This window comes from Astyanax mexicanus, chromosome 15 (genome assembly GCF_023375975.1).
Source record: "Astyanax mexicanus isolate ESR-SI-001 chromosome 15, AstMex3_surface, whole genome shotgun sequence".
NCBI classification, from domain to species: Eukaryota; Metazoa; Chordata; class Actinopteri; order Characiformes; family Acestrorhamphidae; genus Astyanax; species Astyanax mexicanus.
In genome coordinates, this window is record NC_064422.1 from 26,885,673 (window position 1) to 26,911,237 (window position 25,565).

A 25,565-nucleotide genomic window follows, 5' to 3' on the forward strand; every position below is an offset into this window, starting at 1 on the left:
GTGGTCCAGAGAGATATTGATGCAAATGAAAGAGGACATAATTAGAAGAAAAACAAAAATAACTTTTAGAGAAACAGCAAAACAGGTGGAAAGTTTCAAGTTACAGGTTAAAAAGAATCAGCAGTAAAGAACCTAAAGCTCAGATTAGAAAAGATTGTAGGACCCAGAAAGAAGATTCATAATCCAAAGTGATACCTCATCATCTGTCAAACATGGTGGAGGTGCTGTTTTGCATATGCATGTATTGCGTCAGTCAATAAATCACATGCTGCAAAATAAATAAAATATCACTTTCACTACAGACGGATATTGACCCCAAACAGACAGTGAAAGCAGCCCAAGAGATTCTTCAGGTATAGAAATAGTCACTTGGTTCCATGTTTATGGTTTCTTTTATTAAAGTAAGGAAAATTGTTTCTTATTTTCTGTATTTGGAATACATGAAATCTATATTGCTTATTATTAAATGCCACATTTTTTTAATGCAACAAAAATACCACAGAAACATGTTTTCTGTAGAGAATGAGTAACTTAATTTCTATTCATATAATCAATGGAAACATATTAAACCAGAAGTGTCCAAAAATTCCATACAACTGTAATTGAACTGTACTTTTCAAGAGTTTTGAATCACATGTTATATCATAACCAAATTAATCTTTTTATGAAATGCATATACAATGTGTGTTATTTTTTACCACTACTATGTTAAAATTAATTAATCATAGTTAATTTATCATATTTATTTTAATGGCTGCCTGAAACCTTTGCAAAATATTGAATGTGTATGTGATGCTGATGCTTTGATCATATTATCATCATCGTCATCTCTCTCTCTCTCTCTCTGAGAATAACAGTATTTAATTGTCTTCTTCTGAGAAGCTTGGGAAAAATGAAGAACAGCTCCAGTTTCTTTTCTTGCCAAGCCGGTAAAGAATGGTGTTGGATTTCAGGGTTTGCTCCAAGAGAAACAGATGGTGGGATCTGGCACTGTTGGTTGCCTAATAAATTGCCTCTTGACTGATACGCCTATTTTCACATATTATTATCTGTGAAACACCATGAAGAAGAACTGAGATGCATGAAAAGGATGCCAAACTCTGCTTTACTGTTGCAAAGTGTTTTCGAGCCATCTGTTTTGATTAATGGTGTTAGAGCCATAAGATTTGTACGGCACCTGGGAGGCAGCGCTATAGCTGGCGCTCTTCCCTACAAATCATATGGCTGTGTCTTTTTCCCAACTACTAAAAATACGCCGTACAGAAGAGCGCTCGTAGCCAACGACTGGCCCCAACGTTTAAAAATCAGCTCCTGCTCTCAGCATCCCTAAGTAGTTGGCTTGATTGTTTGCTGCAGGGCCTAGATTACTAGGCATCCATTAATAGCCTTTTCAGAGCTGTGAAATAAAGAGAGGCAGTTGAGCTGGATAAGATAAGCCGGCACTGCAGATGGAAAAGCATGATAGCAGACCAGGCTCTCCATTAATGAAGGTGTAGCAATCAGCTAATGTCCAAGCAGAGCCTGTTAAAGGTGCCGTTACCTTAACCATTAGAGTGGTGATTGGAAGTGACAGTGCAGACACGCTTGGCTTTGCCTTTGACTCATCCGGCGTTCAGCTGGTCCAGTAGAGATCCAGAATAATTGGACAGTCATGGATGCCTCCTTTTCTTTATTCAAATTACTTCAGAGGATGAGCACTATAAGAAGAGAGAGCTAAGCTAAGCTAAGCTAAGCTAATGCTTTAGAATGCTTTAGGTTTTGACAGGTGCTGCACAAGAGAAGTAGCCTAAAGCAAAGTGTAAACTATCACAGGGAAATAATGAAGTGTGAACTGCTGTCCTCTAATGCAGCTCGGCCAGCATCTTCCTTTTTTAGCCTCACATGATTACTTTAAGCAGCCCTCGTCCCTCAGTCGATATTTACAATCAGCCAGCCACCCCAGACCTGTCCTTTCAGTTGACAGCTGTAAATTAGTTATTTGTGTACCGGTCAGTGGAATTTCACCATGTTATTTCTAATACTGGGGGGGGGGTTAGAGTTCCCTTGGAAAATTGATCACAATGACATGAATAGACCTGTTCTTTAATTAGAAATGTAAAGGGCCTTTATTTATTCTATTAACATTTGCCAACATTTACTTTTATTTGATCTAGTATCTACAGTTTTGAGTTTCAAAATGTATCAATCCCTTCCTAGGCCACACAGTTTATAGTTGCATTTCTAGGCTACTTTGTCTTGTAGGGACTGTGGTGGCTCATTGGTTAGAGCACTCGGCCATTGATAACAAGGTTGTGGGTTTGATACCCAGACATCGCAGGTTGCATTAATTTCAGGGAGGTGCCCCCGGACCTTGGACGTAACAGAACTCCTCAGCTTGCCTTTTGCAGTCATTTAGTCCCTACTTTTAACAGACATGGATATACTATTTTGTTGTCAGAGGTGAAATGAGTTTTGATTGGAACCATGATGCTCTTGAACGCAAGCTGTCCAGGAGGGAAAAAAACACTAAACCAAACTGATTGTCTGACTCACAGACTCTTTGCAGAGAACAGGCCAATCAGAACCCTCTCTGTTTTGCATGCGCTTCATGAATATGCACACGAGGGGAGCTCCTTTCTCTACCTCTCCTTCTCTTTTACACACACGATTAGGGGAAAAAAGTCAGCATGCGCATGCTAGGTTCCGGGAGATTTTATCTGGTCTGCGGGGCATCGGGGGGCCGTTATTGATATGCGGTAGACTCCCGTGACTTCCGGGAGACTTGAGACGTCTAGATACCTGGGTTCACAAAGCTGCTACTGTTGTGCCCGGCCCCTAATTCTTAATGTGAAGGGCCCCACTCCATCATTGTGTACTCTGCTCACTGTTAGCAGAGGTGTAATGGGCTCATTGCTGTTTTGTGCACTTGATTTTGAATCGTTCTGTCCATTTCCACCATCAAAAATGGAGCAAGGTGCAATGAAAAAACAAACAAAATGCCAAAAGTGGATCCATGTTTGCTTTTTTGTTTTCAGAAATAACAACAGCATAAATTTTCACTGGTAATTCATGCATGCCACCATCTTCTCACTTCTGTTTACTGCTGGTGTGCAACACCCTCTGTGATGTATCTTCAGTTCCACTAAACCTGGTGCAAACACAGGCTAGTTCGATGAAAAACATTCTTGAAATGAAAACTTTCTTTTAAGTGTGAACAGAACCAGTTCCAGAACTGTTTTTTGGTGGAAAAGGACTGTATAGAGTAAGTCACTGAAGGTTTGTGTTCATTAGCATGTATGTGTGTGTTCACTGTGCAGATAAGTTAAAGACTTTGAGCACAAAATAGATCAATATGGTTGTCTTGCTGCCTCCAAGTCACTTGTCACTTTCCCTTTCCCGTTCTGTTATGTGTCCTTCCTGTTTGTTTTCCTCCCCATGTGCTTTCTTGCACATGGCTCTGTGTTGTTCTCCTTGTCTCCTCCCTTGTCTTTAGTGCTTCCACCTGTGCCATTTGTAGCTCTGTCCCTCATTACCTTCCCCAGGTGTTTCCTGTTTCCTGTTCTGTATTTATACCCCTCTTGTTTGTTTCAGTGTTCCATTGTCGATGCTTGTGCGTGATCCAGAAATGATAAATGGAATTTTGAGGATGCCACTGATGTATTGTTCAGGGTCCTTGGTTACCCATAATTCTCTGAACACAGAACCACTGAAAGCAGAACCCTTCATTTTCTGCTGAAGTCACCACAAAACCTCATTACACTGTTCCATATGTGCGACTAATAGACTACTGGGAAGAGTCTTCATTGGACAGACCTTTTAAGGACACGCCAAACCTCAACACCAATCTAGGCCTTAGAACGAAGCTCATATTTGAAAACTATGCCACACGCATTCTTGTGATGTCACATTTACACACTTATTTACTCACTACAGCAATTAAGCCCAGCTCGTTCCTGTTAAAGTCCTGGAGGGCTGCAGTCCTGCACAGTTTGAAGCTTTCTCTGCTCAAACACACATAATAAACCTGATAATTAACAATTAATTCAGTTGGAGTAGCATAGTGGGTCCCCAAAGTTAGCCAGTTAGCAGCAAGTCTGCAGTTAGCTCCCACTCTCTCTCGCTCTCTGTCTGTCTCTCTGTCTGTCTGTCTCTCTCTCTCTCGCTCTCTCTCTCTCTCTCTCTCTCTTTCTTTCTCACAAGTTGCAAGTTGCCAGCCCCATTAAAATAATACTAAATAAACATGTAAGCGATTTCATTTCTTTGATCAGTGTCCAGGCCTGCTGTCCTCCTTCTATTTGGCTGTGTAATATTAAATGCTAGCTCTAGCTTGTTTTCTTGATGTCAGGATGAGATTATGTGTGCACTTGAGAACATATGCTGTAAAATTCTATGTAAATGGATTCTTCACGGGGTAGGGGGATGAGCAGATGTGTTTGAAGATGCTGTCTATTCCTTCAAGGAGCAAATTGATGAAAAATGGGCAGAAACTGTTAAAATGTTTTTTTTTTTTTTACTATATTTCTATTCTAAAGTGAGTTTGGTTTTAAATATAGACAATATGCTGGTATGACAACGATCAATTACGTTTTGCAATTGTAACATAAATGCATTGTGTTTTTTAACTTAAATAATGTGCTTTTTGCGATAATTCATTGTTTTATGTAGACACAGTGCAAATGGTTTGTGTTCAAACTCCACACACAAGGTATATTCTGACATAAATACACCCACAGCTAGTAGCTTCATTGGCCACAGATTGGCCTTATGTATTAGTGATTCATCCTTGGGGTGTATCCCCCCTACTCACCATCACTGTGTAGTCTTTTCCTCCAAGCTCGAAATATGCTTTATATTGTTCTTGCATGGCCTCAATATTGAACGCTGTCCAGTATCTCCAAAAAAGGTATATGTTGCATGTTATTTAGACATTAATGACTTTGTGTTGAGTTATTTTTTAAGAGACAGTAAATCTATACTGCTATACAAGCTGTACACAGACTCCAAGTTTCATTTCTTTAGTGTTGTCCGCTGAAAAAGATATAATAATATAATAAGATATATAAATGTGAGAGTTATACTCACTTTTGGGGGATACTGTAGAATCAAGTTGCCACTTTTACTGATGAGTGTGGCTTTGTGTTGCAGAATTACATCAACAGTATTTGTGTATTTATATGCAGGACTGTACAAAACCTTTAGGTACCTGTAAAAATAAAAACACATATTTTAAAGTTCTTTTCTGGACAATGATTTTGTGTAACAGAATAAATGGAAATAATATTAATAGAAAAAGTGTATGTACAGTATTTATTAAAACGTCTCCAAATCTCACCTTGTGGAAGTCTAGTATCATTTATTATTCCACATTTAGCTCCGACCCTGCGATGTGATTGGCTGAGATGCATTCTGTGAGTGCTGTTATCAGTCAGTAATGCACTGTAACTGAAGCTCTCCATGTATTACTCCGCCACATATACAGGTAAACTAGCAGTGATGCAGCGCTTACAAGCCAAACAGCACAGCTACAAACAGAGCAGCAGTGGAACTATTTTAACTCACAGAATTTTTATAACCTAACAGATCGAATTTTCTCGACTTTTAACTCAAAATCTTTCAATAAACAGTGGTAATAGAACTGTGGTATAATCACAGTAATACACTGGAGGTTCATGCTATAACGTGTAATATTGGCACTGCTCGGCCTGTGGCCTCGTGCCGCTTAATTGTTGTGATTATATCAGCAGCTGGTTTGGTAAATCAGAGCTTAATGATGTTAATTCAGGTGAGCCAGTGATGGAATTAAACACGTCCACACACTGGCTGGGGAAAACAGGGGAAAACTGGAGCTACACTTTGTTTTTCAGACTAGCTCACAGAATATAAACTACTTAAACTCAACTTAAACTTAAACATGTTTATATTTGCATCTATTTAAAGAACTATGTTTTGATTTTTTAGGCAAAAACTCACTTATTGTTGAGATAATGGTTTTGAGTAATGTGTTAGATGCCTAAAACATGGCGGAAGGCTTCCAAATGTCACAGCTACTAATAGGCAGGCAGTTTCGTAAGCAGTTAGGTCACATGATTCATAACATTTTATAACTGTAATGAGTAACGATGCAGCACATAAAAGTGTATCGGAGTAAAAGTAAAACATATTTTCGGCATTATAAGGAACACTATCATTAAACATCTATTTTTTTGGTCTATTTTTATATTTTTATAAGGCGCGCCATATTACAAGGCACATTTTATACAATTCTAGTAAGGCACAGGGGTCTCGCAATGTTTTCCTTCTAATTCAGCAGGTCTCGCTGCTAGGTGGTGAGACCTGTAAAGATAAGCTAAGCTAAGTAAACAAAACTGTAATTCTTAAAAAAAAAAAAAAATCGCTAAAAAAAAAACGAGCACTTGCTGTTGAAGGAGAACTCTAGTGTGAAATTGACTTTTGATGTAGTAAAACATGATTAAGAGTACTAAGCTTTGTTAAATAGCCCACCTTAATTCTCGTGCAGCTTTTGGAGATCCAGAAATGTTGTTCAGTTTGGACAAACATGCTTTAGAATAAGTTTTAACGGGGCATATAAACGGGGCAGAAAAATGGCTTTTTACACCATTATTTAGGCTCAAAGTAGCTTATCACCTCATTGTTTAAAACTGCACAAGAAGCTTATTAAGACAATTTTGGGGAAAATTAAAGGATTTTAAGTTTGCCTTCTTGTGTAAAAAATATGGTAAACTCATCAAGAAAATGTTTAATAAAGTTAAATTGGAAGAAGGAGAAAAAATAATTCTCCAGTAGATACAAATACAGCATTTTAGTATTTAAGTACAGTAGTGAATTAGTTCTACTTCAGTACTTTACATCTCTGCAAACTCTTTAACTGGTTCAGACCAAAACAAACAAACAAACTACAGATATGAAAATGCCCCTAGATTGAAAAATGATCACATGTAATCATCGTAAAAAAAAAAAAAAAAAAAAAAAAAAAAACATATCATGGCCTCTGAATAAATAAGAAATAGGAGGCCTTTAAGAAAAGAGACTTGTGCTCGGCATGTCTTAGGCCAACACAACAGACAAAGTGCATTTGTGCCACAAAAAGAGTGAGATGCAAAAACTTCAAGGAGGTGTGCACGGACTTTGATGTGCTGTGCTATTTTCGAATTCCCCCGTATATCCTGTGGGCATTAGACTGCACTGAATGGTAAAGAACACGACAGTCTCTGTGGTCCTTAATCTGCATGTGCTGTATTTGCAGTCCTGCTCCCACTTCTACCTTGGAGAGCACTAGCTTGTTCATTACAGCCAAACTCCAGCACCGAAAAACCTTTCAGAGCCTCTCAGCTTGCTTCCCTAAACATGCATGGCAGATGAAGTGCTGGTTTCTGCGGCTCCGTGTCGAAACAGGGAGATGATTCATCACCAAGCCTCCATCCTTCCCATAACGCACTGTAGTATTTAACAGCGGTTCTGCTCAGATGCGCAAGACCGCAACATCAATATATAATATGTCTGGAACAGCAGACTTATGGTAAGGGAGAGAAGTATGGCAGTTTTTAGAACATAAATGATATCTCACTTGTGTCAGTTCAGTGGCTGCGTCCAAGGTTACGTTCGCGGTCAAGATTTTGACACTGAAGGGGGTCAGTACTGGGTTGTAGGTCTCTTGAGTTCTGCAGACACATGACCCAGCTGTAAGGGGTAAATGAAAATATGTGTCCTTATGCTGTAGAGTCACTCTCTAGGCTTGCTCTTGGCTAGATCCTGTGGTCCACTATCCATCAACAGGGACTCCAGCTATGATGTATGAGCTGCCTGTTTCTGTTCCCTTATGCTGCAGAAAGGTGGTGTGCACACAGGCATGAATGAAAAGAACAGTAAAGCTTCCATCATAGTTCATTGTTAAGTATGAAAAAGATGAATATATGGAAATGGAAGGTATAGTTCTGGGTACTGACAGTATGTAAATTGAAAATGAAGTACTACCTCATGGGACAGTTTGGAAACAGTCACAGCTGTATAATCTGTGAGCTATTAATTTGTGAGAGATGTGGAACACTGGCCAACATGCTCATGGCAAGACGATATAAATGATCAGAGTTTGAGCTAGGGCTGCACGATATTGAAAAAATGTTACATTGCAAATTATCTTTTTTCGACGATATATATATTACAATATTAAACAATGCAGTTCCCATGACTTCACCAGCCACATCACCACCTGCGTTCTGTCTCGCGTCCGAACCGATCAAAAGCTGAGTCACTGCCGAACACTTAAAACCTGAGGAAAACAGCACTAATTGGGCATTTTAATGGCTTTTTAAAAGGAACATAAGAGCGTTTTTTCTGGGATTAAAAGCGTGAATTCAGCTGTAACTGGAAATATCTGTGCAACACTGTGCTGGATTGAGGTGCATAGCTTTTGACATGTGCGTTTACAAGCACGTGACCAACTATGTGGATGGAGGCCATGCGGTTACCTCGTGTTTACTGCTGCAAGTCACATCAACACACAATGCACCTCGTAGTAATCCTGCTGAGTAACACACCATCATCATGCCGGTGTCACTTCATTGCTAAGAATTTTGGGCGTGCATTTCTAAGGAGATCCACATAAACACAACAGCGAGTGGAAATGGAGGAGCTACTGAACACGATGTCATGTGACTGAGAAAGCCAAAAAACTCACTTGTCCTCCTGTTTTTTCAATTGCAGTCCAGATGCAAGAGTTTTATTACTAGAAGTGTGTAGTATGCTCAGAGCTGAAAACATCTGCAAAAAAAAAATCTATTCTCATTTGCAATTTCAATGCATCGCCTCTTAGTGTCACTAACTGAATAAATCACATTACAAACGTACGTACGAGAATGAAACTGGCGTGGGGGAGTTAATATTTCCACATTCAAGTGACATTTAATAGATCTGATGTGGTAAAATATTTTTGTACATTATTGTACATAATTTATTATTTAAATTCTAAAAAAGAGACTAATTTAGCCCTAGCATTTTGTAGTATTTGTAGGATTTATCACACATATTGTAGTGATACATTTGTACAGATACTTTTTTTTTAACCAACTAAGAAATAACTGATGTACCAGACACCAGGGAAGATTCATACATGATTGGCCTCGAAAACTATTCCCGTTACAGCTTTAGCGAAGCACTGAAGTGTTCTAATGGACACAAGCCTTTTTTATGATCTTTTAAGCTTTATGTGTATGTCAAGTGTTCTGGATGTGAGAGTTGGCCGTGAACTCATGCTGAATGACAGAGACAGACTAAAAGGCAGTGAACTGGTAGTGGTGAGGGCATCATCCCGTTTGGGGAATGAATGATTTAAGATTCCAGCCCATGCACTTGTGCTTTTGATGAGATAGAGGGTTATGGGAAAGTAGGAGAGGCATATGGCTGAAACACAGCTTTTCAATTTTCGCCAGAGCCCTAGGAAAGCCCTGCACAGGAGCCAGATCGGGCTGCTTATGGCAGCTGTGACCCACTTAATTCATTCATCCCACAAACGACGTCAGGAGAGGAAAACAGAAGCAGCTGTAAAAGTATTCCTGCGGGGGGGCTCGCATTAGCTTCCAGCCATTCCAATAACTCTTACACCTCCGCATGCAGCAATTACACAACTGACGGAAACCCAGCCGAATGCGTGGCAACGTGAAGGCCGAGTAGGGTTCAGGCCAGGAGTGCATGCGTTACGTTTCCTCAGCAAATGAATCAACATCCACTCTTAAAACATTAAGTATAATGTGTGTTGTGGGCTGAGGGTCAAAATGACAGAAGTAGGTAGGTTTGAAACAGATTTTTAGAAAATGCAAATTGTAAAAAATATATAATTCACGAACACTAACAGCTTTATGGAGAGTTGGTTTCTCTATCTGGGTTCCTCTAATTCACACTAATTCACATTTTGAGAAACACCATTACAGGACACACTTTACACATGCATTTCTGGGCAAGCTGAGAGATACAAAACACTGTCACTGCAAGTAAAAGAGGCATGGGGACTGATTTTATGAATATGAATCATATGAATTTGGCTATGCAGTATGCACAGTTCTTGCAAGTATTATCCTGCCTTCTTTGCCGTTGTTGCATAGGCTACTGCGTTTAGCAGTGTGTTTTACAGAGTGGGTATTATTGATGTAGTATTAAAGCTTGATAAAGCTTGATTAAAGCCTCTGCACACTTTATGCCTCAGCATCCACTGACCCTGCTCTGACATTTTACATAAATAGAGTGAGTTGATTACATTCCCAGTCGCTTCAACTTTGTTATAATATCACTGGCAGTTGACTGTGGAATATTTAGTAGTGAGAAAATTTCACAACTGGATTGGACACCCACTTGATTTAAGTATTTCGTCAAGGATTTTTGAGACTCTAAGATTATTTTAAGAAATCTTGCTCTAAAAAAAAAAATTGTCGTTGGCAGATTTTTTTTTGCATAATATACAGTACAGGCCAAAATTAATGACTCTTTTTTTTATGCGTTTTCTTTATTTTTATGACTATTAACATTTACATACATAACTATTAACATGTAGATTCTCACTGAAGGCATCAAAACTATGAATGAACACATGTGGAGTTTTGTACTTAACAAGAAAAGGTGAAATAACTAAAAAAAAAGAATATATATATATTCTAGTTTCTTCAAAATAGCCACCCTTTGCTCTGATTACTGCTTTGCACACTCTTGTCATCATTCTCTCAATGAGCTTCAAGAGGAAGTCACCTGAAATGGTTTTCCAACAGTCTTGAAGGAGTTCCCAGAGGTGTTCAGCACTTATTGGCCCCTTTGCCTTCACTCTGTGCTCCAGCTCACCCCAAACCATCCTGATTGGGTTCAGGTCCGGTGACTGTGGAGGCCAGGTCATTTTTTGTTAAGTACATAAAACTCTACATGTGTTCATTCATAGTTTTGATGCCTTCAGTGAGAATCTACATTGAATGAGAAGGTTTGTCCAAACTTTTGGCCTGTGTAGCTTTACATTCTAGGGCACCTTCAAATTGTTACCTTGCTGAAATTCCAGCCGATTTGATGAAAGTAGGTAAAAAACAAGTTGCTACTAACTTAATGATGACATGTTTATATGAGTATCAGAATATACGTGAACAGAATGCAGTAAACCTGGATGTAATATCCTCAACACACTCAGGTCATCGGTTAAGCTCAGCGCTAATTCATTCAAGCGAGTCACAGAGCTACCACGAATGCTCACAGCTGAGGCCAAGTTGCCTTGACAACACCTGTGCCTGAAGTCTTGAGGAGGTATTTTTTACAATGAGGTGTCCGACGCGGTTCCTGCGTAGTATGTGTCTTGCATACATGTTTGGAGCTTACACGCTCGGAACACGTACAGATTATTCATCAGGAGCGAGCGCGTACACGCAGCCGCATGTTCTGGAGAGCCCTCCGTTCCTGTGTTCTCTCTGAGCACAGACGAGCCTTCATTGCACATTACATCCTGTGCTCAGAAACCTGTGAAGTGCTAAAGGAAAACACCAGGCAGTTTATGTCAAAGGCATGATTAATTTATGCAGGCTACACTTTCTCCAGGCTGTGACAGGGAACAGTATGTAAAGCCTGCTGGTTCTCTGATGCACTGGTGAAATGTGAATTTGGTGTAGCACTATCAGAAATTGAGTTCACAAGTCAGATGTTTAACCACAGGTGTCAACTTTTACAATTTCCTCATGTGTCAATTCAGATTAGTTCGGTTCAAGTGGTTGGAGGTTGGGGGGTGGTAGGTTTGAGGTAATACGTTTTCTATAAAAGTGTTAGTATTGCAAAATTATTATTATTATTATTAATTTATTATTTTTTTTACTGTTAAGCAATATATATATATATAACATGAACACTATTCACTTATACTGTATATGCTGTCATTATTTTTTCTCTGCAAGCCATGAATGTATTTACACAACCATGTATAACACAGAAACAGTTTAATTTGCTGTGTTAAGTTCTATTTACATAAGATTAGATTACATTAGATCTTTTTTTTCCCCCCAAATTTCCATTTTAAATTTTACTTGGAAAGTGTTGTTTAAATGAGGGGATATGTTACAGCAGTAACATAGCATAAATCAATACATTATTACAAGTTGTGTCACATTAATGTGCATATACAGGGGTTGGACAATGAAACTGAAACACCTGTCATTTTAGTGTGGGAGGTTTCATGGCTAAATTGGAGCAACATTATGGGCGACATACCAGAGTTCAAAAGAGGACAAATTGTTTGTGCACGTCCTGCTGGCCCATCTGTGAGCAAGACATCAAGTCTTTGTGATGTATTAAGAGCCACGGTATCCAGGGTAATGTCAGCATACCACCAAGAAGGACCAACCACATCCAAAAGGATTAACTGTGGACGCAATAGGAAGCTTTCAGGTTTCAGTTTCATTGTTCAGCCCATGTATTTGACATTGCAAGTATCTGCTAGGACCTGCTAGGACACTGATACCACTTATTTGAATATTTTGTCCCTTTCTTAACTCAGGATTATTACTGCTTTCAATTTAAAAGAAGAATCTTAGGAACTGCTGCTTTAAAGTTATTTAATCCAAGCTTTCAGAATGTATTGCTGATAGTGCAGTATGTTAGGTAAGATGAGGTCAGTCCTTGGTTGTAAAATGCTGCAGTTAAATAAAATGAAATAAAAAGACTGGCTTTGGCCCAGCGCTAACATATTAATAGCATCTCTCAAACCCTTTGAGACGAGAGGCCTCGAGAAACCTCTCTACGTCTCTTTTTAATCACCAAGAAAACGTAAACATCATTTAGCCTGCCCTTGATTTCTTTTCTTTTTTTCCCCTTTAGTTTTAGATGTGTATGCATTTGAAAATAGTATTGCAGCACTAGCGTAGATTCGGCTTGTTTTACCAGGATGAGCTATCTTTGTTATTGGGGTAGAATTACACAATAAGCCGCAGCAGAGTGGCTGCTGTCCTTGTGCGTCGCCCTGTGATTCCGTGTACGTTTAGTTGAGCTGACAAGTTCATAGCTTGTGCTTTCTGCCTCTTTCCTCCCCTCCAGCACATGTGAAGTAAAATCTTGACAAAGCACTTTCTTCTGGAGATGCCACACGCATGCTGAAACACAAGGGGACAGTTGGCTTAAAAGCCCTGCTGCAGCCGAGGCTCGCGCTGTACTTAGGGAGCGGCCCGTTCAAGAGAAATTGGGTCAGGTTTAATGACGGGGGGACGAGGCATGTGAAAGGGACGGCGACCCAGAGGAAAAAAAGAACACACAAAACTGGAGGAGACTGGGGGCAGGGGGTCTCAGTGCTGCTCTCAGTGCTCCAGTCTGTGATGTAAATGGTGTGCTCTTGTTATTTAAGTTATTTAAGGTTTTCTTGAGTGCTGTTCCTGCTGCTTTTAAATCTGCTCTATTTCTTTAATAGCATGATTTCTCAGTGCTGCCATCGATTTCATAAATGCATGGTCTGTAAAAGAGCTCTTATTAAGATTATTTGACAAGGACATGCCAGGAACACAATAAAGTCTGCATTTTAGTGTGTTTTGTGTTTCATATACTAGTTGCAGTATTTTTCTCTAATAAAAAAATCCATATCGAAAGTTTGAAACTTTACTGTAAACCCTAATTTAAGTTAAGTTGTTGCCTCAAATGAATTAAGTTTTCAAAACTTAATTTTTTTTAGTCATTTATAATAGTTTTTTAGTCATTTATAATACTGTATAGAGTTGAACAAACATTCATCTTTAAGTTCAACAGACTAACTTCTATCTTGCTTGTTTCAGTTTTTTACAATAAGTAAGTTCTTTTCACTCATCATAAGCATATTGTGGTTGTTTTTATATTGTTTTAAAAATTCCAAATTAAAGGTGCACTATAAAAAAAAAAAAATAAATAAATAAAAAAAACAATAACATCAAATTAACATAGACACTTATCAGGGTGCAGGAGACAAAACAAGCTTACATTGGTAGTCTTATCTCTAAATAAGTTAACAGTATTGAGAGCACAGTCAACACAGAGTTAGTAGCTCAGACAATGATGCTTGTTCTTACAGCCAGCAACACAGAGACCAAGCAGTTCATCATAATATATAATCTACAAGTTTACCTTATGTAGCCCATTGAGAATCACTACACACTGATGGTGAGTATCAGAAAATGGGGGACACACCCAGTATGCAAATAGATTGTGACAGAAGCCAATGGAAAAGAAGCTTCCAATGGCAACAGACTAAACTCTAATATTTTAATTTGGTTCAACTCAAAGATCTCCGTTTAAATGTATATGTGGCCACAAATGTTAACTCAAAATAGTTCAGTAAAGTTTAGAATTGTTTATGTATAACAGACTTTTTAGCCATTTAAATTCTGAATGATCCATATGATCCGTTTTGCTTATCTCATATAGGAAAAGGTATAAAGCCAAATAATGTAAATGTATTCAAAAATGTTGTTAAATAAATTGCAATGTCTCTTATACTGCATTTACTTTGCCTTTTGTATCATTTTTTTTTATTACAGACAGTATGAATCCAGGATGCTTCATGTTCTATGTGGTCAAATTTATTTTGTTTCTTAGTTGTATACATTTATTCCTGCTTTTCAGGCTTACAACACGTTAAGGAATGTGGAAAAAATCTAAATAATGATGTGATTTCAAACAACTCATGTCAACAGGTCATTGCAATCATGAATTGGTACAAAATCAGTATTTTCCAAAGACTGTTTTTTTATGGGGTCCATTAGGTAGGCAGAAGATCTTCAGTTAGTTTGGAAAATGTTTAAAAACAAATTGGAACGATTTAGAAATTGACAGATTTGCTGCTAGAATTTTTTTTCCTACATTTTATTTACAGTGTACAGAGAATGTGAGTATATATTGAGTATACAGTTTAAAATACCTATTTAGTATGTTAGTTTGTTAGTTTTGTCTGATGTACATACCCAGCAGTAATAATTAAAATATGGTACCAAATACTTGTATTTCCCTAGTAATAATTAGTTTATAAATTAGCAAATATATATATACAAGTATATAAGTAAATAACTAAAATAAGAAGCTCTTTTCAAGGTACTCATTATTTGTCCAGTACTTACTTATGTCTTATTCACACATAATTCCTGAACTCTCCTGTTTTCTGTATTTTGAAAAGAGCCTTTCTTTAAAAAAAAAGGTCATGGGTCTGATAACGCTACTCTATTTCTCTATTCTAAGGACATACAGCCTTCTCAGTACTTACAAAGAGTCTTCTGTTACATCCCAAACCCTGTTTACATATTATCTATATCATTTTAGACCATCAAAATCATACTATCCCATTCTAACCCTCCATAATAGCTAAGCAAACACCCTCCGAATGGCAGTGTATTAATATCACTGATGGCTTTTGGGAAAAGGAATGTATTTGTGAGTCAGCTGGATGTCTGAGGCAGATGCTCATCCCTATAAGCATTTCTCTGTGTCATCTAGGAGCAGAATGCGGCGATATTAATGTGGTACACAACTCTATGGGGTATAATGAGGTGATAACTTCATCAGTGTTACATAGCCCGGGAGTACGCCTCAGTTAGTCAATACATAAATCATCGGCTTCTTAATGCCGCCATTAAACCAATGACAGTGTCAAGCGCTAATGGAGTTCGTATGTTTGGCTATTTTTGGGCTGGAGAAACAGAAGGAAGTCATTACCAGGCAGAATAGGTGACATGGCTTCACACTTGCGACAGTGAGCATTTCAGAGGTGATGTTTTTTTTTGTGTGTGGGGATGCGAGATTCCCACGCTGCTCTCCTTGTGTTGTCTGATGTTCTGTGAGGCCTCTAATCAGGCAAGGACACACGCTGCGACCCAGGGATGAAAAAGTGAGGCCGAAAAATCAATATTGCACGGGGTCTGAGTCTGTCGGAACTGGAAACAGTGTTGATTTTTGAGGAGGAAGCGACTTGCTATACCCAGGCCCTGCTGCTGTTACATACACAATGGCTCAAGGGCCTTAATTGAGGAAAAATGAGGGCTGATAATGGCTCAGCGGATAAAGGCGCTACAAAACCACCACAAAACCGATGGTTCATTGGCTCATATTGTGGGAGGAGCACCATGGGATGCTGACTCATTACCAGAAGCCTGCAAGCTCTAATCTTCCTCTGGCTGCTTCCATTGTGTCCTGTTCTGAAAAAAAAGCAGACCCTTCGCTTGCTTTAAGGTGCCCCTCCCTCCCTCCACCTTGCTCCAAAGCCCCGCTGCCATGAATAAGAAAGGAAGAAACGAAGCTCTCGGGTGAACAGAGATGAAACCAATAATAGAGCAGAGCAAAGTGCTCGGGCCATTCCGTGTTCCGGTGTTTGGTACACTTTTACGGCACCCCAGGTTTCATTAATCCGAGCTCATTTATTTCCCCATATAGTGTAGTGTAAGTCCTGTGACGTGTGCGCGCCATATTTATAATGTAATTGCACTCTTCTTTGAAAGTGTGCGTTCCTCCGAGCCCGATATATCTTTTAAAGTCCAACGGGAAAACTTCACAAGAAGCATTTAAATATTTCATTACAGTGAGTATGGATGGCATGGTGGAGAAAAAGTGGTAACTTAGCAACTGCTTCCAGTCTTTATAATCAGAGGATTGTGTAGGCCGTTCATTCAGAGACGCTCGCAGCTCACCCAGCACAAATATATCAGACTTTAATTTATTTACTCTTTTTTGCGCATTACGTAACAACGCTTGCCTGTGTTTCATCTCTCCTCCGTGCGCATCCTCATCCTCTTGAACCCTCGGCACCAGCCACAGCAACTGCTTTGCTGCATTGTTCTTAGATATTATCTCGATTGACTGCAGTGTCAGAGAGCGCCACTCAACGTACAAAAACAGGCTTACCGTGTAGAATTAAGCTTGTTTAAGAAGAAAAACAGTTGCAGGTACCATTTCAACACCCAGTAAACATTATTTAGCAGCACAGTTTAGCTGCTGTGGTGTTTTATAGTGCTTGATAATATTGAAGCTAAACCTCCTAGAGTGATGAAATGACAGAATTGAATATTAGTTGAAGGGGCTCTGAGTGGTCCAGCAGGTTGAGCGCTGCCACTATGATCAGGAGATCTCCGATTTGAAACCTGTTCATGTAGCTTGCCATTGCCTTCTAGAGCCCTGAGAGAGACGATGACAAATGGCCTTGCTCTCTCTGGGTGGGTAGATGGCGCTCATCCCCCTCATACCACCAAAAGGTGATGTCGCTCAGCACAAGGCATCTGTGTGCTTATGTATTGCAACCGACTCTGCGCTTTCTTCCGAGCTCGCAATACTCGGTAATACTCGGCAATACTGCATCAGCAACAGTTCGAAAAGAGGCGGAGTCTGACTTCACATGTGTTGTAGAAGGCATGTGCTAGTCTTCACCCTCCCGTTGTTGAAATTGGGAAAAAAAAATTTAACAATTAAAAAAAAAATGAATATTACTTAAAAAATTATTTCACATTTATTTATGTTTCCAACTTTGGACAGATGTTAAACATCTGTCTGAAACAAATATGGGTTGACATCAAGCTTCTGTGTTAGACAGATCAAAATTCTGGTCATCATAGAGTCTTATAAATAAGGGTTATTTAAGCAAGGCAATGAAAGAACAACATTTTGTCCTACATTGAGGAGGATGTATGTGTGTAAAGAAGATTAAAAAGTTTACAGAAGTGAATATGAAAGATTTTCACCTATTTAAAGTTTTTTTTTTACAATATTTTCTTTTACAAATCTCATTCTTTAATGATTTTATTTTTTAAATGTTTAAGATTATACCTCATCATTTAATTCAGATTAATTATTCTGTGTTGATTCATTACGGAGTGTACATTATGAACATTTATACCTGCTGCTTTGCTCTGCAATTACTGCAATTACTGCAATTATACCACCTAACCACTAGTTGGTGATGGTGTTTCATTGTGGTGATGGTTCATGGCATGCTACAATTTTTTTTACAACGTTTTACTAAAGTTTCCTCAATTCAACACAGAAACAACACTTGGCCTTAAACATTAGGATATTTTAAAGATCTTGGATTTTGGGTTATTATTACATATATACAGAAACATCACTGAAAGGAAAATAAGCATATGGACTGAATCTCTATTGTGATATTACAGGGCTTTACAAAAATATGGGTTATGGAGTGTTATCCAGTTCTCGCAAGCAAATACCTGCAGGCTTTACCAAAGTAACATAGTGCAGTTAGCAGTGTGGGAATGGTAGAAATACTGTGTTCTGTATTGCTGGTCAGTGAAGCATCACAGTGATTCTGTACTTTAAGGTAAAATGCTACATAATGTTTCTTTATCATAACCTATGCATTAAGAGAATGTACCTACAGTGTATGTGGTAGGTATTAAACCAGGGTGTGGGGAAAAGCTGCTATGGTTAAATGGAATCGCATGAACACTAACTGAGATGTTAGGTTCATCACAAATCTGCCTTGTCAGGGTACAAGGTCTCCCCCCTCCTTTTTAATGAATTTTTCATTTTCATAGCAGCTGGGTTCAACCCTCTGTAGGATAACGCAGCAGCATGCTCTCACAACTTGCAAGATTAAGGGTGGCAATTAAGGGATAAAGAGGCGTGTTTTTTGGTGTGTGTAAAACGCACAGCAGTGTGAGCATTGTGTACCGAGTGGTCTGTGTGCACTGAGCTGTGCAGCCTGTGCTGCACTGTGCCTATGCAGAGGGGAAGATGTGGCTTACACATGTACAGACACTGCAGCATGACCCTATAACATCCTTACCCGAGTTTAAAAACTGACATTCAAAAACATTCAAATAGAGACAGAAAGAGATAGAGAGCACGAGAGAGATCGAGAGAGACAGAGAAAGATAAATAGAGAGAAGACGACCAAAGTAGAGATAGAAAGAGAAAGACATTGAGTAACAATATATATACAGCTCTGGAAAAAAAATGAGAGACCACTTAAAAATGATTAGTTTCTTTGATTTTACCAAATTGAAAACCTCTGAAATAAAATCAAGAGGATGAAGATGGATGATCACAAGCCATCAAACCAAGCTGAACTGCTTGAATTTTTGCACCAGGAGTGGCTTAAACTTCAGCATGTAGACTGGTGGAGAACATATCAAGATGCATGAAAACCAGGGTTATTTCACCAAATATTGATTTCTAATGCTTAATGCTTCATGAATATGAACTTGTTTTCTTTGCATTATTTGAGGTCTGAAAGCTCTGCATCTTTTTTGCTGTTTCAGCCATTTCTCATTTTTTGGCAAATAAATGCTCTAAATGCAAATAGTTTTATTTGGAATTTGAGAGAAATGTTGAGATCACCAGACCATATTTAATCTTATTTAAACCTTATTTGTTAATTTATATTGTTTAAATAATATTTTTTTATTAATTGTATTGACTTGTCTTTATTGTGCTTATTATTAGCTGATTCTTATTTTATTATTAATTCTGTATTGATCAATTTAACAATGTTTAAGTGAATTGAAATGAATTGAGCAATATTAACTGAAGTGAACTCGAAGACTGGTTAATTAATTAATTTATTTTTAGCTCCAACTAACGTATTATTAACGAATATTATTAACTTCAAAGTAACGAGAGAGAGAGAGAGAGAGAGAGAGAGAGAGAGAGAGAGAGAGAGAAAGATGTTCAACCCCACCCGTATTCCAACAAGCCCCGCCCTCCTCGCTCTCTTATTGGCGAGTAGTTCACACTCAGAAACAGTCTGCCCAATCAGAACACAGCACTATCCAATCCAAAGCGCTTCGAAATGCGGACGGATTTGAGAGTCAGGTGCTCGGAACTACTGGCCTGTCGGCCTGTGACCGGAATACGGGTGGCAGTTTGTCGGTGTTTTTCTAGCAGAAATTGCTCCCGTAGTGTAGTTAAATGTAGTTAAAACTGCCTAAGAATCAGTAGTGAAGATATTTTTAAAAACATATCTTCACAGGTCTGTGAAGGTCCCAGCAGAAATGTGGGCAGAATCAACAAGGTAAACAAAAGGTAATTGATATGATAAGATTTTAACACACGCCAATAATAAGAACTGTACATTAGAGTGTGTGACCAACCATCAAACCAAGCTGAACTGCTTGACTGCTTGCTTTTGTACGTGAAGTGGCATAAAGTTATCCAAAAGCAGTGTGTAAGACTGGTGGAGGAAAACATGCTAAGATGCATGAAAACTGTGATTAAAAACCAGGGTTATTCCACCAAATATTGATTTCTGAACTCTTAAAACTTTATGAATATGAACTTGTTTTCTTTGCATTATTTGAGATCTGAAAGTTCTGCCTATTTTTTGATATTTCGGTCATTTCTCATTTTCTGCAAATAAATGCTCTACATGACAATATTTTTATTTGGAATTTGGGAGAAATGTTGTCTGTAGTTTATAGAATAAAACAACAATGTTCATTTTACTCAAACATATACCTATAAATAGCAAAACCAGAGAAACTGTATATACACATACATAAAAAATAAAAAAACACTGGTTTTAAACAAAGTCAGCGTTATAGTTTATCATTTAGTTCGTTCACATTGCTTAGAAATATAATAAGCAATATAATCTAGGCTACCAAATATGATTGTAGTTGATTGTATTTATTGTATGATAAATCGATAATCTCATTATCATGACAGGCTATATGAAAAAACATGAACACGTCTAAGATCAGCTATAAGTCGCACACACATCGATGGGTAGCACAAATCGACGGAACACCTGATTACGGGTGGGAGAAAAACAGAAAAACGGAAAGAAAGGATGGAAATTGGGGAGGCGTGACGTCAGCGGAGGAATGACGTCCTCCGGGAGGCGGGCCGTTGAAAGAAGTCCGTGTGCGCGCGCGGGACGCTGCTGCTGCTGCTGCTGTCATGCAGCTTCTCCACTCACACTCAGCCTCCGCCAGCGGCCGCGCGCAGCCATGAAGACGAGCTGAGAAGTGAAGGTAGGGTAACTTTTACTCCGGTTTTACCCCCCTGACTCCCTCTCTCACCCCCTCCGCGCGCTTTATAACACAACAGAGCCTGGTACTGTGTTGGATTTTATGTATTCCTGTCATAAGAAACTAAATGAATCTGTGGCTCATATAGGTAGATATGACTGTATCGACTTTAGTGTCTTTAAACTTGAGTTACTGGCTAATATACTGTAGCTGACTATTTAACTACAACGAGCACATTAGCTCGAGACAAGCACGACATAGTAGTAAGCTAATGTCTAGCTTTTATGTGTGCTTTAAATGTGTATGTGTGCTTTAAATGTGTGTATGTGTTTTGGCTGAGTGGTGTGTGCACGTGCGTGCAAAGTGTCTTTTTATTACACTGCAGCAGATATTGTTTAATGTAAAAGTGATGTAAAGGAAATTGATGCACGTGCATTGATATGTTTGCTTACAGAGTGACTGTAGCTAAGTAGTATAGCTATGCTTCTTCAATTAATTGCATAACACCATAGGGAGGGAGTACAACACAGAGAGAGAGAAAGAGGGAGAGGGAGAGGCAGCGAGAAAGAGTGTGAAATAGAGGGGATAGAGAGAGAGAAAGGTAGAGAGAAAGATAGAGACCAAGAAAGAGCTGATAATATATATAAAGACAGAAAGGAGGAGTATAGTGGTAGAGGGAAATAGAGGGAGAGAGGTAGAGAGAAAAGATAGTGACCGGGAGACAAAGATAAAGACGGAATGAGAGAATCAGATTGAGAGAAAGGTAGAGGTAGAGAGGAAAAGAGAGAGAAAGGAAGGAGGATACACACAGAAGCAGAGAAAGATAGGGACCAAGACAGAGTTGGAGAGTGAGAGTGAGAAGGAGAGAGAGAGTGGGAGACTAGAATGGGAGAATAGAATAAAAAAAAAAATCGATGCATGTGCATTATTGATTTTGCATGCAAAGTGACTGTAACTAAGTAATATATGCTTCTTTAATTAATTGCATAACACCGTAGGGAGGGAGTACTATGCACATGCAAGATTTAGCCATGTTTTATTTATGCTGCTGCCATGCATTGCAGCATTAGTGCCTTCGTGCACAGTGATGTACAAAGGGACATAAAATGGGTTAAACTAAAGCGTGCAGCTTTTAGAAGCCTGCCGTTTAAAAGCAAGCCAGGGTCTGCGACGTAAAATGCAGCGCTGTAGTCGACTAACTGTGTTACCTCCCACTCCCGTTCACCATCAATAAATACATTTATGACTTGTCTGCGTTTCTTGGCGTTTAATTAACTATGAAGTTTGCTGTCTGCTTCTACTTAGAGCACGATGGGAAGCAGGATGTAAAAGCGTGCCTTTTACACGCACACGCTTGGGAATTGGAGGGGAACATAGCCAGAGCGAGATGTTGGTCCGTCCGTTGAAGTCTGTCGGTCCCCCTAGTCTCCCCTGACTGACTGCCAGGTCTCCAGTTGGTACGCCATGGGCGCACAAACTGCACGCAAATTGCGGGCAATTTAAACGCCGCCTTCCGTGGTGTCGTGTGATGGGTGTGCGGGGCACCAGCTGGAACTTTTGGACCTCCTAAGGAGCAAGCAGAACTCAAGCTAAACACACACTCATACACACATACACATACACACACACACACACACACACACACTCACACTACACACATACCCACACACACAATCAGTCACAGGTGCAATCAAAGAAGAGCATCCAAGAGCAGTGCAAGCAAAGCCATGGGTATAAAACACTTTCTGCTGCTTCTGATCTACGTGGACCCTCTGCACGTGCTGTGCACGACTGCGCCCAAGCGCGCCAAACCCCCACCGAGGCGGCCACCCAAACCGCGCGAGGTCAATAACAGCACGACCACAACCACCACCGCCAGCAGCAGCAGCACGACCGCAACCGCACAGCGGCTCCCCCAGGCTGCCGCCACACACGATACGTGCCTGGGCTACTACGACGTTAGTGGCCAGTTCGACAAGGAGTTTGAGTGCAATAACACGGACCACCGCTACTGCTGCGGCTCGTGCTTCCTGCGCTTCTGCTGCCAGTTCAAGGGGAACCGACTAGAACAGCGCGCATGCAAGAACTACCACAAGCCCGACTGGGTCAAAACCGTGCCCCCGTCCCCGGCCCCGACGGGCGACGCCTACGACCCGAGCATGGACCAGACCAACATGGCCGTGTACATCACGTGCGGGGTCATAGCCTTCATCATAGTGGTGGGGGTGTCCACCAAAGTGGCGTACGACAAGGCCACCCAGCCACCTCAGGAAATGAACATACACCGGTGAGTGGGGAGATGGAGATGGGTGGGGCAGATGACTGGGGTCTGCGTTGGTATTTAGGGTTGCCAGGTCCAACAAAAATAAAAAAAGTCAGTCTAAAACCTTAAACTAGCCCAAGTCAGTCAGAAGCTTAAACTAGCCCAAAATATCTGTCTGTCACACGTTTAAAGCAAATGGCAAAACAACTATGAGTGTACGACTTATTATCAGTACCAGCAGGGTTGCCAGGTTTGCTATTTACCTTAAAGTCATAAATAATATTCTAACATTAGTGTTTTATTAGTTCTTTTATGTCAGTTTTATATACCAGTCAAGAACATTTAATAGTAACATAATTAGCCAAAAAATGAATTTTACTTAGTTATTTCTGTAACATTTTTGGTAATTTTTGGTTATGTTGTTCCAAGAAAAATTGATTCTGTCGACTTACACGTTTGCCCACCATGTTGATGAAACTTTTTTTTTTTTGGTGGTGGTCGCAATTATCTTTAATAGTAGCCTAAAAAAACGCGCCCCGCCACCCCTGAATTTTCACCTGCAACTGGATTTTCAAACAAGCCCAATATGGCGGGAAAGCCGCATGCAAAGTCCAAGGGGAAAAGCTTTCCTTTAAAGTTTTAATGAAAGTAATTTTGGAGCATTTCTATTGGCCTGTTTATCATGAATTTTGCCACTATATACAAAACAACTCACAAATGTCAATTGATCCTAATTAAAAAGTGAAAAACGTAAAAAATAAAGATTTTGGATGAAGGTTTTTAACTGATGCACTTGGTGATATCATATGGTAATATCAAAATGGACAAATCCAGCTTTCCAAATCCAGCCATTCAGAATGTTTATGTAAGCTAATGGAAGCTGTTGCATATTAAAATATTTGTACACAGATAAACTGCACAGGTAGTGGAATATTCTGCTAAATGAATACGATCCCATACCGAGTACAGTTTTTTTTTTTTTTTAATTGTGCTGCATCTCATCTATAAACAAAATAAACAGATTTTGTAATAAAATGTTCAATTGGTCAATGTTCTTTAAGCCAGTGGTTCTCAATCCTGGTCTTGGGGTGCTACTGCTCTGCTTGTTTTAGTGTTTTTGGGCTGTACCACACCCAGTTTGTTTCAGCATATGCTCATCTTTGAGTTAATTACTTTAATCAGATGCTTTAGAGTGAGTGGAAATCCCAGAACTTGTGGGAGAGTAATATTTAATCTCAGTAGCAAAATGGATCACAATACAATATCATCATATTGCCCACCTCTATTCTGTTGGTATAACAGGCTTATCGGTCGGTACCAATTACATTTACGAAGGCGTCCCTTTAGTAACGTGTTAAGCATCTTAATGGTTCTTGGCTCTAATATACTAATTTATATAGATCGTCTATATAGAGCCAGTATGGTTAAGGCTATATAAACTAGGATGTATCTACTGGAAGGTTCTGGAATGAATAAAAGGTGGTTGTGTGATGACATCATCCTCTAGAGTCCCCCTTTAGCCCCCTAACATTAAGTATGAGTGCATATTGATCCGGAGGAATTATTAGCTCTGTGGAAATGCAATCCCTGTGGACCTCTTTCTCATCATGCTAATTATATGGACTGTGCAACGTATAGACAAATGTATTGGAACACCTTCACATCAAACATACAGCTTTGTTTAACCTTCCTCCTTAAATCCTGTAAATCCACTGGCATTAAAGTGGAGATATTGGAGTGTTTTATACTCTGTGTTCCTCAGCAATCTGAGACCTTGATCTGTAACCTTATGTAGTTTGTCACTTCACTGGCTGAATTGCTTTGGTTCCTAATTGCTTCTACTTTTAAATAATATCTCTCAGACATGGCTGATTGGGTGACAAATGATGGTAAAGGCAGACTGCATGGCTAGGTCCTTGCTTTTCTACACATGTAACAATGGTACAGAATAAAACACCTAAATTTGGTGATTTTAAGGTGTGTCCCAATACTTTAATCCATATAGTGTATGCTCAGCTCATTCAGCCTTTTAGTAAACTTCAGTTTACTGGGCTTTTAAATGGTTCTTGCTTCAAACTTTAGAGCTTTTATTGGTATTGAACTGCTAAGTACCATTATTTAATGAAGGTACTTTAGGGACCAAAGTTCGGTCTTTGACATCATAATCCAGAATCCATTTATAGCACCCTCACAGATAGTATAAGCATATACTGGTTCAGAAGTGTTCTTTCCCTATATATATACAAATTTTGGGGAGGGGGTGGGGGTCATTATGATATGTGCTTTATCGTAGGGTGGAGCAGGTAGATAGAGGTGGGTCTCCAATTAATAGCTGTTCCATTATTTTTTTTTCCTTTTTTTTACTCACA

At 39.3% G+C, this 25,565-nt stretch overlaps 1 protein-coding gene across 7 annotated transcripts in view; it reads left to right on the forward strand.

Moving 5' to 3' along the window:
- The first annotated feature begins 20,827 nt into the window (after window positions 1-20,827).
- The window catches only part of LOC103039538 (protein shisa-6), a 107,651-nt gene continuing 102,913 nt past the window's right edge, over window positions 20,828-25,565 (forward strand). For all 7 annotated transcript variants that reach the window (XM_015607861.3, XM_015607855.3, XM_015607858.3 and 4 more), the window contains exons 1-2: window positions 20,828-20,936; window positions 22,239-23,220. In XM_015607861.3, the coding sequence (XP_015463347.3) occupies window positions 22,661-23,220 (560 nt within the window). In that variant the 5' untranslated portion in view covers window positions 20,828-20,936; window positions 22,239-22,660. The remainder of the gene's footprint in view (window positions 20,937-22,238; window positions 23,221-25,565) is intronic.